General features: G+C 32.6%; 1 protein-coding gene across 1 annotated transcript in view; it reads right to left on the bottom strand.

Moving 5' to 3' along the window:
- Positions 1-9,609: 9,609 nt before the first annotated feature.
- LOC150082595 (phagosome assembly factor 1) overlaps positions 9,610-16,401 on the bottom strand; it is a 156,352-nt gene continuing 149,560 nt past the window's right edge. Inside the window, exon 13 of the mRNA XM_090378706.1 lies at positions 9,610-9,988. Within this exon, the coding sequence (XP_090234832.1) occupies positions 9,911-9,988 (78 nt within the window). The 3' untranslated portion in view covers positions 9,610-9,910. The remainder of the gene's footprint in view (positions 9,989-16,401) is intronic.

The following is a 16,401-nucleotide window of genomic DNA, read 5'->3' as shown; positions in this document are numbered from 1 at the left end:
CAAAAAATTTCAGCTCAATAATGCTGTTAGAAAACACCATTAAAGAAACCAAGTCGAATACTTATAAAGATAATAACAAGTGCTTTTCGCTGATTACAAAGGAATATTTTATTGCACTATTGGAGGTTAAAAAAGACAAGTGTCTTTTGCTAATGACAATAGTGCATTAAGTGCCTGACAATGCCAACATAAAATAAAATCCAATAGCAGAACACATAAAGCTCATTTGCCAGTTTACTATAAAGTATACAACAGTTCATATGAGTTAATTCGCGAAATTAACTCGGACGTACAAAATTTAACAGGGGTAATGCTGTGTAACCTCAAAACTGAAGGTTTCGAAATACAAACACGAATAGTTATCACACCAGTCTACGCTCGTATTTGCAGTTCCAATTAGTTTCGTTCCTACAAAAAATACAGTACTTTGAGGTTAAGACATAAGATCCTAGCAGTGAGGACCCAGATTCAGCAAAACACATATGGAAATTGATCGTCGAGTAGAATGTGTGTGGTGGATTCAAGCTATGATAAGCAGAACCTTTTAAATATAAGGTACCTCATAGATTTTAGCTCCTATTAGACGAATTGCTTCCTGAATGGCACACAAAAATTTTACATTTATGGCATCAACATTATACAGTGTTTACAATAGCATATTCACACTTCTATACTTCAAGTCCCAATCATTTAGGCAAGTTACAAACTTTATCAGCAAAATATCAGCATAATCACAATATACAATAACAATTTTATAATTTTAAATAGCTATACTCCTACTAACAAGTAATACTTAAGAGAATAAGCTAAAAGTAGTAGTAGTTTATCTAAATGATTATAATTACAAGAACATTTAACTTTTTATGACCTTCCATAATGACAAGATTTCATACTACAAATATTATAACATTTTAAATATCCATCTAATATAAGCTCTGACGAGAAAAGTATATAGTGTGTATTTAACATCCAAAAGACATACACAATCCTATTAAGCCCTTCCATTCCATTTTTTTTTTTTTTTACAATTTGAAAACACAATGAAAATTCTGAATTCAAGTCGCTATAACATTAAATCAATATACATTAACACCAATTTTTATTATCACAGTGATGCAACTATAGCTGAAAAAAAAAAGTATATTTTCAAATTACACTACAGTTGTAATAGTTCTTAATTTTTAGTCGATTCAGTTTGACAAAAAAAGTAAAATAACAAACCTAAGATATTTTATATTAGAATATCAAGTTTTGTAAGTTAATATTTATATTTGCTTAACGGCAGAAATATTTTAACATCTTTATCCTCTTTCACCATTAAAAAGCCAATTACTCTTTTGTAATAAGTTATAATTGTATGTTTTTGTTGTTCTTTAGCTTAGAGGTAATACATCGAGTAACACGAATTATTAGGATATATCAGTTAAGTACTAATAAGGTCAAGTATAAAAGCTAGTAACTTTATAAGAATCTTCTATGGTAAACTATGGTGAGATCCACAATTAGACAAGTATTAATGATTTACCAAGACATAGAAACCTTAAGGTTATAATAATTCTTAAGAAAACACTAGTTTACCAACATACCGTTGCTCTTTCTATTATAAAATTGATGTTTTTTTTTTTTTTTTTTCATTTAATTTATTACTTTTTTTAACCAATACAGCTACTGTTATCATCTACTAAACACAGAGTAGCACTATTACAAAAAATACTAATCTTGGTATTTACACTCAAGTCAATGCGTGCTCTTTTCTTTTCACTGTATTTAAATATGCATAATTTTAATGTACACTGTGTCATAAAATTTACAATTAATGAAATTCCTATTTCAACCAAATAACAGAAATTTGCATTTATAAAGAAATAGAATTAATTTCTCTTTTTAAATATAAAAAAACGAGAAAACTACCGCAGTTTAAGGAGCAATAAACTAGAAATACCCCTTATAAATTCAAACTGGAAATATATATCAAGATTACAAAATACACCGGAGGTTTTTTTTAATTTATTAGTAACCTTTTCTTTCCTCTGCAGGTAGAAAGAGAAGTGATATACGCAATTTTATCTAACAAGGTAACACAGAATATACTCTCACATAAAGTAATTGGCATCTGCTCTGGAAACCATATTTGTGGCAAATACAAATTTTTTTTTAGTGTATGTAAATTTTTGCAAATTCCATTTATGTCAAATGCTAAAATATTTCAACCAAATCTATTTGATATCTACTATTACATTATCTTCTCTCTCTCTCTCTCTCTCTCTCGCACCTCCAACCCCTAGTTGTTTAGTGTAGAGGCAGTCAATAATAACTTTTGCTCTTCGGACACATATCTAGGGTGCTTATTTAAAAATATCAAATTAGGGAATGACTGACTTTTCTATTTGTCAGGAGAAAAAACATAACCGCGGCTACAGACTATCTCATATTTGAGCAAAAAATGTTTCTACGATATTGTTCTTCAAAATTGAGGCTGGATTATGAAGTCAGTGGGCATCTGCCCACTGTCAAGCAGTACAAACATTCTATCAGACCAACAATTAAAAAAGTTCAATTAAAAGGAAGAATTTTAAAAGCAAAAGATTTTTATGCTGCCCATACAACACCAACAAAAAATAATATGACAACTTTATTAATTATGGCAGTGTTAATATATAATGCTTGTACTTTTTTTTTTTTTTTTTTAAATTAATGGCACTCTACACCAATCAACTGTGAGATATTCGCAACGCTTCTTCCAAAACAATACTAAACAAAGAAAACAATCAATTTAGCATAATCGCTTCTCCCATTTCCATAATGTGGCTTTTGAATATAAATTTACAGTTTCTAGTTAATTCAGTGCAGGAATTAACTGTATAACAGAGTACAAGAATCAAATACTAGAAACAAAAATTTTATAACAGTGTTACTTTCCATGGAAGGCAACAATATCAAAAATAATAAAACATGTCACTGCATTTTTCTCTTCATAGAACAAGTTGAAAGATAAACGAGTTTCCCTTGCCTACTAGATTTAATCCTGGTTCAGTCCAAATAACTTCAAAACAAAATATGATAAACTATGTATTGATAAGGCCCAATGAAGCGTGTTTACTTTTTGCATAACTCAGTTTTAAAAGTCAATAGAATTTAACCAATATCAAGCACTGTTAATGTATTTATGTGCATTTCTAGGAAAAGTGTTTAATTAAAAAAGAAGAGAGAGAGAATGGCACAAAAATCTGTGAAATATCTGTTTTTCACCATGATAAAAATACTACTTCTACATGAACATTAACTTATTTACATATCTATAATGTACCATAACAAGCACGAAAAAAGATGCTTTGTTCTGGTATAATTCCCCCATCCCTTTTAACTTCGGTGTTTTACAAGCCTTCTGTGCTGAAATACAAGCCCTCATTAACATCGAATTCACAAAAAACCAGACCATGGTAAAGAAGAAGGGGAAAAAAAAAAAAAAAAAAAAAAATTAAAGGCTGCTAACTAGGATTAGATGACCTTAAAAATTTCCCTCCCAAACTGAATTAAACTTTCTAGGTCCAAATTTCAAAGCCATTTTAATGAAAAGTGTTTGGTAATATATCTGAATATGGGTAATCATTTAACACACAAAGACTAACTAACAACTTTTGTGTCTTTCACAATTTAAAAAAATATCCAACCGTCAAACTACTCCTATCTAATACTTACATATGAAGAAATGGCACAGTAAGTACAGTATCAAAGACAGGCAGCTGGACAGTTATGCTTACAAAATTGAGCAGACCAAGGTTTACTTTAGTGTCATCCCTCTCTTGTGAAAGGGTATATCAGTTGTCTTACATTAATCATGAATTTAAGCTTAACACAATTTCGAGTTAATTCTGAGGGCAAAATTTTAATGAGTCAGATATAATGATAATTATTATTGGCTTAGATTTTTTTTTTTTTTTTTGGAATTTTTCTATATTTAATGTATTTTCTGACAAAACATGAGATTAGATGAGTGCTGACCACTGATCTATGCTACTAAGGGACAATAGTATCAAGAGACATAATGCAAAGATACGGTTACTTACAGAACGAACACTAAATTTTTTAATTTATAATTATTAGAGTAGTTAAAATGAATAAAGGAGGCACAATATTTCTAAAACTATTTTCCCAACTTAGACAATATTATTAATGTTATAATTTCCACTTTTCTCAATAATAAAATCAGCTGTTTATAAACTGACAAATCCGTTTTCTGTATATATGGCATTGTTTGATGAACTAGAATGTACTTTATGTACATTTTACGATAAAAAAAACAAACTTTTCTTAATTTCACATGACGCAGCATGTAAAAATTAAAACCTATTAATTTCCTTCAAAATATATGTGCCAGTTAAAGCTTATTAGAGTGAGATCAGAAATACTGACTGAAATCTTTTAAATTGGTTGTTTTTTCTTCCCAATCTAATTTTTTAAAACTTTTTTTTAAATAAGCCGTAATAAAATTTATTTTTTGAACAATGAACTTACATATATACATGCATACAAGCAAACTTATCTATTTGTTAATATATAATTATACTAAATGATTAAATAGCTGAATGAAAATCGCACACATAAACTTAATATAAGAAATGGCTTTAACACGTTCACTGTCACCTGTATTTGAGGAGTGCATTCAATGTGCAGAAATTTTCAGAATGTAGAAATAACATTCCAAAAATTCATATATAATGGTTGAAAAGCATAAATCTTGAATTCGTAGCTAAAAGCAGACACTTACTTTTTGACTGAGCTGTAAATTGGAACAAAACTCAAAATTTTATCAATAGTTCGTTCTATGTACATAAACTAAGCAAGATATAAACAAAAACGAATCATTGATGCTATTAGCATCAACAGTTTGTTTCTGCTTAATCAGTGGGCATGCAGAGTTCAATCAGTGCGTCGAAAGAACGGGGCAGTTAATTTCACGTACCATTACTTTCACAAAACTTGTATATTTGATTGTTTAGATAGTATGAATCAGAGCTGTAATACTCAATATGTTCTATGTTGATAATAATATTAGTAAAATAATAAGAGGAGTATACACCTCAATATAGTACGTAGAACACTTCCGTATGATACCCTCCAGAAATTAAAATGGAAAAAACGAAAAAAATCGACAACTCACCGGTACATTACAGTAAAATATAAATAATTAAATAATCAATTTAACACAATTCAAATCAGTTTAAAACAATTAAAAATCAAATTAACGCAATTTCCTTCCTTCCAAGGAAGGAAAATAGTTTTGAATATTTTCGTTTGATTCTTTTAATTGCATTAATTTGATTTTTAATTGTTTTAAACTGATTTTAATTGTGTTAAATTGATTATTTAATTATTTATATTTTACTCTAATGTACCGGTAAGTTGTCGATTTTTTCGTTTTAATTTCTGGAGGGTATCATACGGAAGTGTTCTACGTACTATATTGAGGTATACTCTTCTTATTATTTTACTAATAATTTGATTGTTTAAGAATGACTGCCTGTATGTATTACAGCACAGCACAGCACTAGAGGAACCGTTCAAATATGCTTCAGATGCAGAAAACGTGTTAATCTAAATTATAACTAAATCACACTTCAAAACACCAATTCTGATTATTAATCTAACTTCTCTTAAATCATTATAGAGAATTTAAATAATGTTACATCTTTGGGGTGGTTCCCCCCTTCAAAACACCAATTCTGATTATTAATCTAAATTCTCTTTAATCATTATAGAGAATTTAAATAATGTTACATCTTGGGGGTGGTTCTCCTTCCTAATTCTCCCTGTTCTCCCCCCCAGTATTTAATTTCATGATGTTCTTTCTATATCCAAACTTCACTTACCTATATAACAAGATTAAACTACAGAGGATAGATATAATGAAAAGTAAAGAAATTTGTATAAAAAAAATTTTTTTTTTACTAATATTTTTCTATATACTAATACTCATCTAAATATAAATATGGTTTTTAGACTAAGATCGTGGCTAAAATAATATACAAGAAATAAAGAATACGTGCTTACTCAAAGCTTTTTATTTATTTAAAAACTTAAACCATAGTCCACAAAATAACGTAACAGTATTATAATCCCTTCCTTCCTGTTCATAATTAACCTGTCAAAGATTTAGAACACTTCCATTTTTCACGTCTATGCAATATATATCAAATTTGAGCAGTCGAAAGGGTAAAACATCAAAGGAAAATGACATTTATTTATACTACGTAAGTAAAATTTGTCACCAGATTCTTTGCACTTTATATCAATAACAGTCAAAGATTATAATATACTGATTTTCGGTTAGAAAAAACTGCACTTTATATAAATAAGCAATATAGTCACAGGTACAGCAGAATACAAAATGAGCAATCTTTCTAGAATTACACTACTGCCTGGAACACATCTGCATGCATGTATACATACATATATATATATATACAGGGCGATTATAATTACAGTTCATTGCTTCAGCTGCCTGTAGGTTGTAAACCATGAAACACCAAGGGATGAAATTTGGGATAAAGAGTGTCTAGACTAAGGGCTGGAAAATGGTCAGTAGCAATCGACTGGACAATCATAAATCGTATTTTGGCTGATTGTGGTGCACAGAAATAAAATTATCCTGACAGAAATCTTATTAATTACTTGACTGATTTAGAATTTAAGTTTACTTCCTAATTTTATATGACTATCTAATATTGTATGTATTTATTTTATTTTATTTAAAATACAGATGCACTTCTAAGCAGTTGTGAGGGATTCTCCAGACCTTGTTTGTTTTTAAACTAGCTCCTACGGTGGGAAAGGTTGCATTCCTTATACAGATAATGTGTAAAACAAAAGGTATATATTAAAAATATAGCTAGTTCCAAAAAATTATACCAAAGTGTGCTTGACACTATGTGCAACAGTATATTAAGTAAATTCACAAGATGTGATAAGAGCAATTTTTTTTGCTTGCCATGGTGGCAGAGGCAGTCACAGCGGCAAGAAAAATTCAGCATGGTACCACAAATGAAAAATTCTATTTTACTAGTAAAGTGGTTTCTTTACCAAAGCAATAGTAATGCGTATACTGCACTCTGGGATTACCACTATTTAAAATACTTAAGAGGGTCCCTTTTCCTGAATACATTGCACAAAAAAAAAAAAAAAAAAAAAAAAAAAGAAAAAAGAAATTTGAAGAAACATGTGCTTTGTATATAGTTCCTGATGAGAATGCTAACTGCATCAGCTGTTGTTCACAAAACTTGCTGTTGTTGATGGCAACATGAAATGCACACTCATCTATTAGTTACAGAGTGGTGTCAAGAAAACTAGATATTCCACAGGCAACAGTCTGCAAAGTGCTTTGTTTCCTCTTGCAGTGGCTTCCTTACAAGATCCATGTGCTGCACCAGTTAACTCCAAATGATGCCCCAACTTCACTATGGTTTCTGGATAGGATGGAAGCAGATGGCACATCGCCTTGGAATATCTTTTGGACCGATGATACTTATTTCCAGCTTAGTGGCAGTGTGAGTACCCATAATTTTTGGGTATGGGGCATATTTCCTGCACTTATTATTGAAGTTCTTCTCCAATGCCCACAAGTTAATCTTTGGTGTAGTTTCAAAACTGGAGCATTCTTTTTGAGGAAGTTTGAACATGTGTTCATAAAACATGTGCTGCTATGGGTGAATATTACCATGTTCTTTCCAGCACTATATGGGGAAAGGGGAAACAGAGAGAGATGGACAGAAATTTAACCATGTCTTTAAAGAGACACCATTGTGGGTTATATCCATCAAGTAATGAACTATTCCAAACACTTTATATATATGAAAAAAAAAAAAAAGAGTAAATTACAGCCATTATCAATCCACTGCATGATGGAAGCCTCCTCGACAATTCACATTGAGGAGAAATAGACCATAATCTACCACGCTGGTCCAGTGCAGGTTGGCAGATTGACCATATTTAGCAGTCAGGGACTTGAACTCTGATCTACTCAAAGGGCATGTACTACTGCACTCCTGCTCCTGACTACTTGGCTAAAGAGGCCTAGTAACACTTTATACACTACAATAAATATTTTTTAAAGTATCTATCATGGCATACAAAGTATTGGAATAATACTGGCATTGTTCATTTCTTAATAGCCAAAACCATTTTTATGCAGGATGGAGCTGCACCACATTACTACTTGCCTAGTAAAATAGTTGCTTTGAGCCACATTTGATAATAACCACATCATTTCCCACTATCATATTTGTCATAACCTAACCATCTTATGCTCCACAACTTAATCCTTGCAGCTTTTGGCTGTAGGGATATCTTAAAGACAATATTTATTAAGACGATATTCAGTCTCTGGTTGACTTCAAGAAAAGTAACATAAGGCATGTTACCAACTTTCCCTGTGATTAGCTTTGAGTAACAGTTGACCAAGCTGTACTGTGATTCTAGTACATTTGCATATTATTATATGTTACCATGCAATTTTATCTTCACCACCTGTGGCTCCTTGATGCTGTTCTGTAACTTAATCAAATAAACTGCTGTGTGGCTTCATGCAGTACCAACTACACCCTTATGTCATCTTGTGGAACTAATTTTGTTTTGTGCCTCTCACTTTGTTTCCACATAATCTGGACACTTCCAAATTTCACCTCTAAGTGACTCGTGGTTTGCAACCTACCGACAGGCAGGGCAAAACACTAATTATCTCTCCTGTGTGCATGTGTATATATATATTACATATATGTATATACAAATACACATGTATTATACAAGACTTCAAAAAGTTTTAAGTATATAATATGAAATGTTCATGTGCCTTTACTTTTTTGATTTAAAAACCAAAATTCTATTATTTCAAATTAATTACTCTTAATTACACAATATATTTTCTGTATATTAAGTTTTTCTGCCTCAAGATGAAGGTTCCAGCTTCAGATGCTGAAGTCTATTATACAAATTGATATATTTGCTAATGTAATGAATATATATTTTTGAAGTCCTGTATATGTCTCTCTTCATTTATACCACACTTTGGGTTTGTGTGTTTTTATTTATTTATTTATTTATTTTTATTAAAAACAAGTGCCACAGAGGCCTGCAAGCTACACTGGTAGAAGCATTACCATGAGATCATATAGGCTGGAATGATAAAAAAAAGGGCTAATACTAGAGTCACATAACTAATAGTATTTCGTTGGTAGAGAATTCTTAACTGTAGAATTCTTATTTTGCACTGCCTTCACCATTGCCATTTTTGCAGTGTAGCAGATGATTCTCATCAAACTTCTGACCTTCGCTGTTACATTTGCTAATAGTAGCAATAGTCTTTATCGGAACATTTATCACAATTATTTTAAGTGAGACACTGCTACTCTTTTAGAATGTACTAAATAATCTCTAATAACGGGTAAACAGACCACCAAAATATTAACACTATTTAACACATATGCATGCTGCGAACACCCACCCACGTACACACCCACTACACACACGTACACACAGCAAACAGTGAGTTTACAAAAGCTTACCAAAATACCGCCACATGAACGAAAAACAGAATTAAAAATCGGAGTGGAAGGGAAAAACACAACTACAACTAAAATGGCATACTCAATGGTACAGCATACAAATATCATAGGGTAATGGCTGTATTTCTCAGTGGGTAATATATGGTATATATACTTGTGCCCTTGATTCCTTTCAGTCAAGGATAATAGGAGATATGTTATAATGCTGGACCTCCACAGAGCAACAACAATGCCCCAATATCTTTTGCAGGTTTCCACATTAATACCAAAGGAGACCACTTTTCTTTTTTGTGAATATGTGTTTTTCTGAGAAGGTGACTAGCAGATTTATGCATGCCTTAATGCTGACAATGTCAAACTTCAAGTCTTGGTTTTCTGGCATGCTTTCGTTGATAGAGAGTCACAGAAGCTATATGATTATTAGGCATCACCTAGAAAGATTTAACTAACATTAATCATTATTTCCATCAATAAATGCTCATCTGAACTATAAAATAATATGTTTATTAAAATTATTTCTTCGGAATACAGTAGCCTCCCAATTAACCGGAGAGGTCAGGAAATTAATTTCTCCTGATAATTGATTTCCTGGATTTTTTTCTTATTTTGTGGATTATCCAGAAAATTGATTATCCTGGATAATCCACAAAATAAGCAAAAAATCGGGATTATGAACAATATGCATTTAATATATTTGTATGTTCTATTATTTATTTCAAAAAGGGAAGTAAAGTTTGTTTCTTTGCATCACTGACCTTCCTACAAATGGCAGAATGTAAATTATGTAACACTATCTTGTCACTAAGAATGTCTTCCTCTTGCTCTGCAGCCAAGCAGAGCCTCTACATGAGACAAAGCAGGACTATGCAAGATTTTATTTGTTGGCAATAGATTTTCTTCCACATTCTCCTACTCTTCACCTCTTTTTGGCTCTTCTTCATTCATAACCCTACGTGTCGTTACATAGCACTTCATAGTAGATTAAACTTTAATCTGAATTAAACTACTCAACAACTGCTCCTTCATCTAAAATTTCAATACCTTCAGTCTGTCATAAATCATATAATATGACATTATTAGTCTTGTCGCTAAGAACTTCATCTTTCACAGGTACATGTAATATTTTTTTCCGAAAAGATTTTTGTAATGTCATGTGTATCGAGGTCCATGATATTGAAATTTCATAAGTTGCATCCTTACTGTCATATGTTTCCAAAATGACAACAAATTACCTTCCTTCATTAATTTATGTAAAAAATATTTTTTTATAAATTTCTTTATAATTTTGAATCACCCGTTGGTCCATCATCTGTATTAACACTCTCACATTTGGTGGCAAATATTTTACAAAAATGTTCCCATCATTAAATTTTTTTAAAAACCATTTAAAAATAAATTATTGTAATTACGTACTGTAATTGATTTTTTAAAACGTTTAAATCAAATTTTTTTTTTGTCCTCAGTTAATCTGCAAGTGGGTTAAAATAACCCCCTGGATAATCAGGAGTCTACTGTATACAAATATAAAGCAAAAAAAAAAAACAAAAACAGAATCCAATCACAATAAAATTACCTTACTATTTTTAATAATTAGATTATACAGTATTTAAACACTTTTTTTTTTCTTTTGCACTGAACTAAGCTAGATGGAGCAACTTAATCAGAGCTTAATCTGTTTCTATAAAACAGGCTATTAAATCTTGTGGTGTTTTATCTTTTGTCTTCCACAGCAAGTATTATTAAAAAAAGTTCTGTTGAAAGCTATTAAAATCATTACTTCTTTCATTTCTGTACTAATTATAAGTCACTAAACTAAAAAGTGGGGTTAATTGGTAAGAAATTAGGTCAGGTTGATCACACTGAAATGTGCCACTTTAGCTTACAAAGTCTGATCAAAAAAGTTTAGTGAATGATCTTACAACTCTTGAATGCATAGTGGTAGCTAAAATATTGGGAGTGGGGCTTATATGACATATTTAGAGTAGATGTACACCAAGTTTTAACTCATTATTATGTACCAGTCTAGTGGAAAACTGCTTTAAATGAGTACTTTTCTCCTCATTTGTCATGTGCACTGAAAATGATGAAATTTGAACAATATGCAAATATAAATTTTTTTTGTGATGCTGGGAAGTCAACTACAGATCCACAAAAATACTTGTTACAGTTTATTAGAGACTGAGGTTCAAAACTCCCAATGGAAAACAGTCACCAAGGCCCAAAAAAAAAAAAAAACTACATGTGTACTCTGTATGCTTGTTTGTTATTGTTTGTTATTTGGTTTTTAGGAGCATTAGCAACTAAGGCCATATTGCTCCGGGAATATGCGGTGGTCATTCCCTGACCTTTCCGCGTCCTCCGTATTTGGTGGTGACGGGCTCGAACCCCGGTCTAATCAAGAAGCGTGTGTTATGCACTGCTGCTCCTTCCCACCTGGCTATGGAGGCGCCCCTCTCTGTATGCACAAAAGATGCTTTACATGAAAACATCTTTCATGAAAATCATGAAAGAAAATCATGAAAATCAATCAATTTTAAAAACCATTTTAAAAATCGAACAAAGCTAGAACCAAAGTCATGAATAATGTAAAGTTTTATGCTCGTGCCTGCTACTTAGTCTACCGAATCTATGTTAGTGGCATTAGCCTTGCCGACCGGGCTAGCCGAGTGGGTAAAGTACTTGCCCGGCAACCCAAAGGTCGCGGGTTCGATTCCCGCCTCGGGCTTGGTCAAAGTACTGCAAAAACCTTGGGAGGTGCAATATGGCCACAGAAGCCGATGTGCCAACAACTACCAAATCAAAAAAAAAAAAAAAAAGCATTAGCCTCATACTTCAGTCCAAAATATTTAGTATGAATGATGTAATGCTTTATGCTCGTGCCCGCTACTGACTCTATTGAATCAATGTTTGGAAGAGGTCAGCAAAATCCATGTCATTAGTCTAATTATCCATTTGATTGTAGCCATTTGTTGAATATTCTGATTCCAACAATACAAATATTTGTATTGTTGGAATCAGGAATGCAGAATCAAAAATAGGGATTGCAACAATACAAATATTTGTATTGCTGCAATCCGCATTTTTGTTACATTCCATCGTTAAGTGCCCATACAGATGTTTTTTCACATCAATAATTTTCTGAGTAGTGAAAGGCACTGAATGCCACACTGCTATAGCTGTGTGTTCAACGATGCTGAATTCAAATGCACAGCATTGTTGAGAGTATCGAGCAAGCCAACCTAAGAAAATAAACATGGAGGCAGCAATGAGTGTACGAGAACAACAAAAACTATCGAGATTGTGTAAAAGACAAACATAAAATCAAGCACTGGACGTTAACTTCAAACTGAACGAAAGTAAACCGTTAATTACTTTCCTGCAAGAAACATTCAATCTCACAATAAACACTAATCTCAATTTCCGCTACAAGATTGGGTACATCAATCGACAGTTTTTAAGAGGTTTTTAGATACGTTGCAGTCGCATGCATATGTCTCTTATTTCAGTTTTCATAAATCCATTTTATCTTGTCTTCCAGCTGAAATTATGGAAATTTGTGAATGATGAATAAAATATTTACAATACAAAAGCTCTTATTTCATAACCAAGATATACAAATCAAAATACCTAAAAGAAATGCGAAGATTAGTAACCTTAACGAAAATGACGTCATTTCCATTAAGGTTACTAATTTCTGTGTGGCAAAATCGTGACAAATTGGTTTTACTACAGTCTGAAATTTAGTAGGTGCCGCCAAAGATGTTTTCACATCTAAAAGGCACAGCAGTCAAAATCACACGAAAGTCATGCAGACTACATTTTTTGCCAAGGGACTACATTATTATAGTTCCACAAGGTGTCACACAGCCTACCAAGGAATTTTAAAATGGTTGACTTCTTTGCCATGATGTACTACCACACTTCACATGCCATCTGACAATTTTTGACCAACAAAAACATTCCTGCCATGCTGAACCAGTCTTTCTCTCAATTTAGCAATATGCAACTTTTCACTATCCCCAAAATTAAAACAGGGCATGAAAAAAAAAAAAAAAAAAAAAAAATTTGAGTTGATTTAAAAAATCAAAATCAAAACATACCACCCAAAAGCATTCACAAGAGTTTCAAAAATGTTTTGATCACTGGTAAGAACAAAGGATAAAGTGTGTCGTTGCAGAAGGAGATTATACTGAAGACTGGTTGGTTTGCAGTTTATTGGTACATGAGCACCAGAGGTTATAATGGGCCAACAATGGTAAATTAATAAAATCAGTTATAAAAATAGTAAACAACAAAAAGGCAGTAAAAAAGTACAGTGACCAATGAAAGTTGGTCACCGTGTCAAAACATATCTGTAGGCTGTATAAGAATAAAAAATTGTCAAAAAAGGTATAAAAATATATGTGATTATTAGTATTAGCAATGGCCACATGGTGCAAGGAAGCCTACGGCTTATGCTGCACCAGCCAAGAAAAACAAATAATAATAAGATGAAGAAATTTTAAAAATAATAATAAGAAGAAGAAAATTAAAAAAAAATAAATCAATAAGAGAAAAGGAAATAGACAACCTGAACATTTCCCTCCTCCTGTAGGTAATTATCCAGCTAACCTCTGAATTTCCCCAAACTGTCAGCCTCTACCACCCATATAGGTAACTTATTCCAGTAATTTATAACTCGCTGGCTAAAATAAAACTTCCTGTAATCCAGTCTAAACATCTCTCCCGGTACCTTGAAATTATGGCCCCTAATTCTAGAATCATTTATAAGCCTTAAAATTTCGTCGCATTCATTTTACTATGCCTCTCAGAGTCTTAAACACCTCAATTAAGTCTCCTCTAAAGTGCTTAATTTCCAAGCTCTGCAACCCACATATTCAATGTCTTTCGTCATATGTACGATATTTTTTTTTCTAATCTCACCAGGCTCTCTCGCCTGGTGAGATCTTTGGATGCTTTCAAGGAGCACAATGTCTTTCTTTAGGCACGGTCTCTATATTTGAACACAGTATTCCAAGTGTGGTGTAACAATAGCCTTATATGATGGGATTATGATATCCTTAACTCTACTAGCAATTTTTCGATAAATCATCAATAGGACACCATGGGTCTTCCTTGCAACCTGTCTACAATGCTTGGATAACTTCATGCCTGACCGCATCATCACCAAGTACCTTTCCTCCACTACCGGCTTTAGTTCAACTCCACCAAGTGTATAAGTTATTTTGGGGTTACTGTTCCCCAGATGTAATAACTTATACTTTGCTAGATTAAAGCATAGCTGCCATTTTTCTGACCATCCCTGAAGAAGCTCTGCTTGGCGGCAATCATTAACTACTCTTCCAATCTTTACGTCATCTGCAAATTTAGACATCACGCCCTCAATCCCTTCATTGATGTCATTTATGAAAATCAAAAACAACAATGGTCCTAATACTGATCCTTGGGGAACCCCACTTCTTACATCAACCCAATCTGAGAAATAACCATTTATCAAAACCCTCTGCCTCCTGTCCTGAAGCCATCCAGCTATCCACCTAAGGATTTTCCCTGTGATTCCAACTTGTTCCAACTTATAAAGTAACCACTCATGTGGGATTCAGTCAAATGCTTTGCTGAAATCCAAATAAAAAATGTCGAAATTATTCCCCCGAGTCCAGCTCCTCAGAGACCCTGTCAAAACAGCTAACCAGATTAGTTAAACATGATTTTCCCTTTATGAAACCATGCTGAGTATCCTTCAAACTTCCATTTCTATCTAAATGATCCTGAATTACACCCTTGATCATTATTTCCATGATTTTCCCTACTACTGAAGTTAGACTAACCAGCCGGTAATTTCTTACTTCACTCTTACAACTGCCCTTATGTACTGCAGATATGGCACTTTTCCAATCCAATGGAATCACTCCTGTCCAGTGATGCTCTCATAATTAGCCTCAATGGTTTGATGCCATCAACCCCAGGAACCTTATTGGTCTGTAGGCTCAAAAGTTTTTTCATTAAATAAACGTGAAATTTCGTGCAATATGAAATTTCAACATCATTAATTGCATTTTTTCAACTTCACTCCCATAATTTCTCATTGACACAACGAGTTTTTCTTCTGTAAATATCGATTCAAAGTATATGTGAGTATTAAAAGTGCATGTAATAAAAGAGTATACGGGCAACACCCGTATAACATGGTACTTCTACAACACAGTTTCGCTCTAACACGATTGATAAATTGCAGCAATCCTCGCACAACACAGTACTTATATAACATGGTTTCGCTCTAACACAGTTAGCGAATTTCGGTAAACCTCGCATAACGATATTTTTGAGCTTTTGTGCGGGGAAAACCCTGCTTTTATGTCAGATGCAATTTTTCAATGTTTCCACTCTTTTTGAATCCCCGCTGTTGACTCGCTAGTCAAAAAAAATTTTGAGAAATCCCTGTATTTTATTTTGTTGAGAAATTCCCACGTTACATTCTGTGCTATTGAACTTGTACTTGTTGAACTTGTGGAAAAATCTAGATTTCAAAGTTTTATTACTATTGAATAGCACATCAGGTCATCCAGAAGTTGAAGTTATGTTCCTACTGCCACAGTTGTACTGGGTTAATACAACTTCTTTCATTCAGCCATTAAATCAAGGCATTATATCCACCATTAAAACTCATTCCATCAGAAAATTGTTACAATAGATTTTGGAAAAAATTGATTCCAAATCTATTGAAGTAATGGAAGCATGGAAACATTTTTAAATTGTGGACTGCATCAGAATCATAGCTTTATTGCTGAAAGAAGTAAAACCATCAACATTAAATGCGTGTGGAAAAATGTATGACCAAAGACAG

Source organism: Mastigoproctus giganteus, chromosome 7, assembly GCF_048544385.1.
Source record: "Mastigoproctus giganteus isolate SK-2022 chromosome 7, ASM4854438v1, whole genome shotgun sequence".
Classification (NCBI taxonomy): Eukaryota; Metazoa; Arthropoda; class Arachnida; order Uropygi; family Thelyphonidae; genus Mastigoproctus; species Mastigoproctus giganteus.
This window is presented reverse-complemented; position numbering and strand designations above follow the sequence as displayed.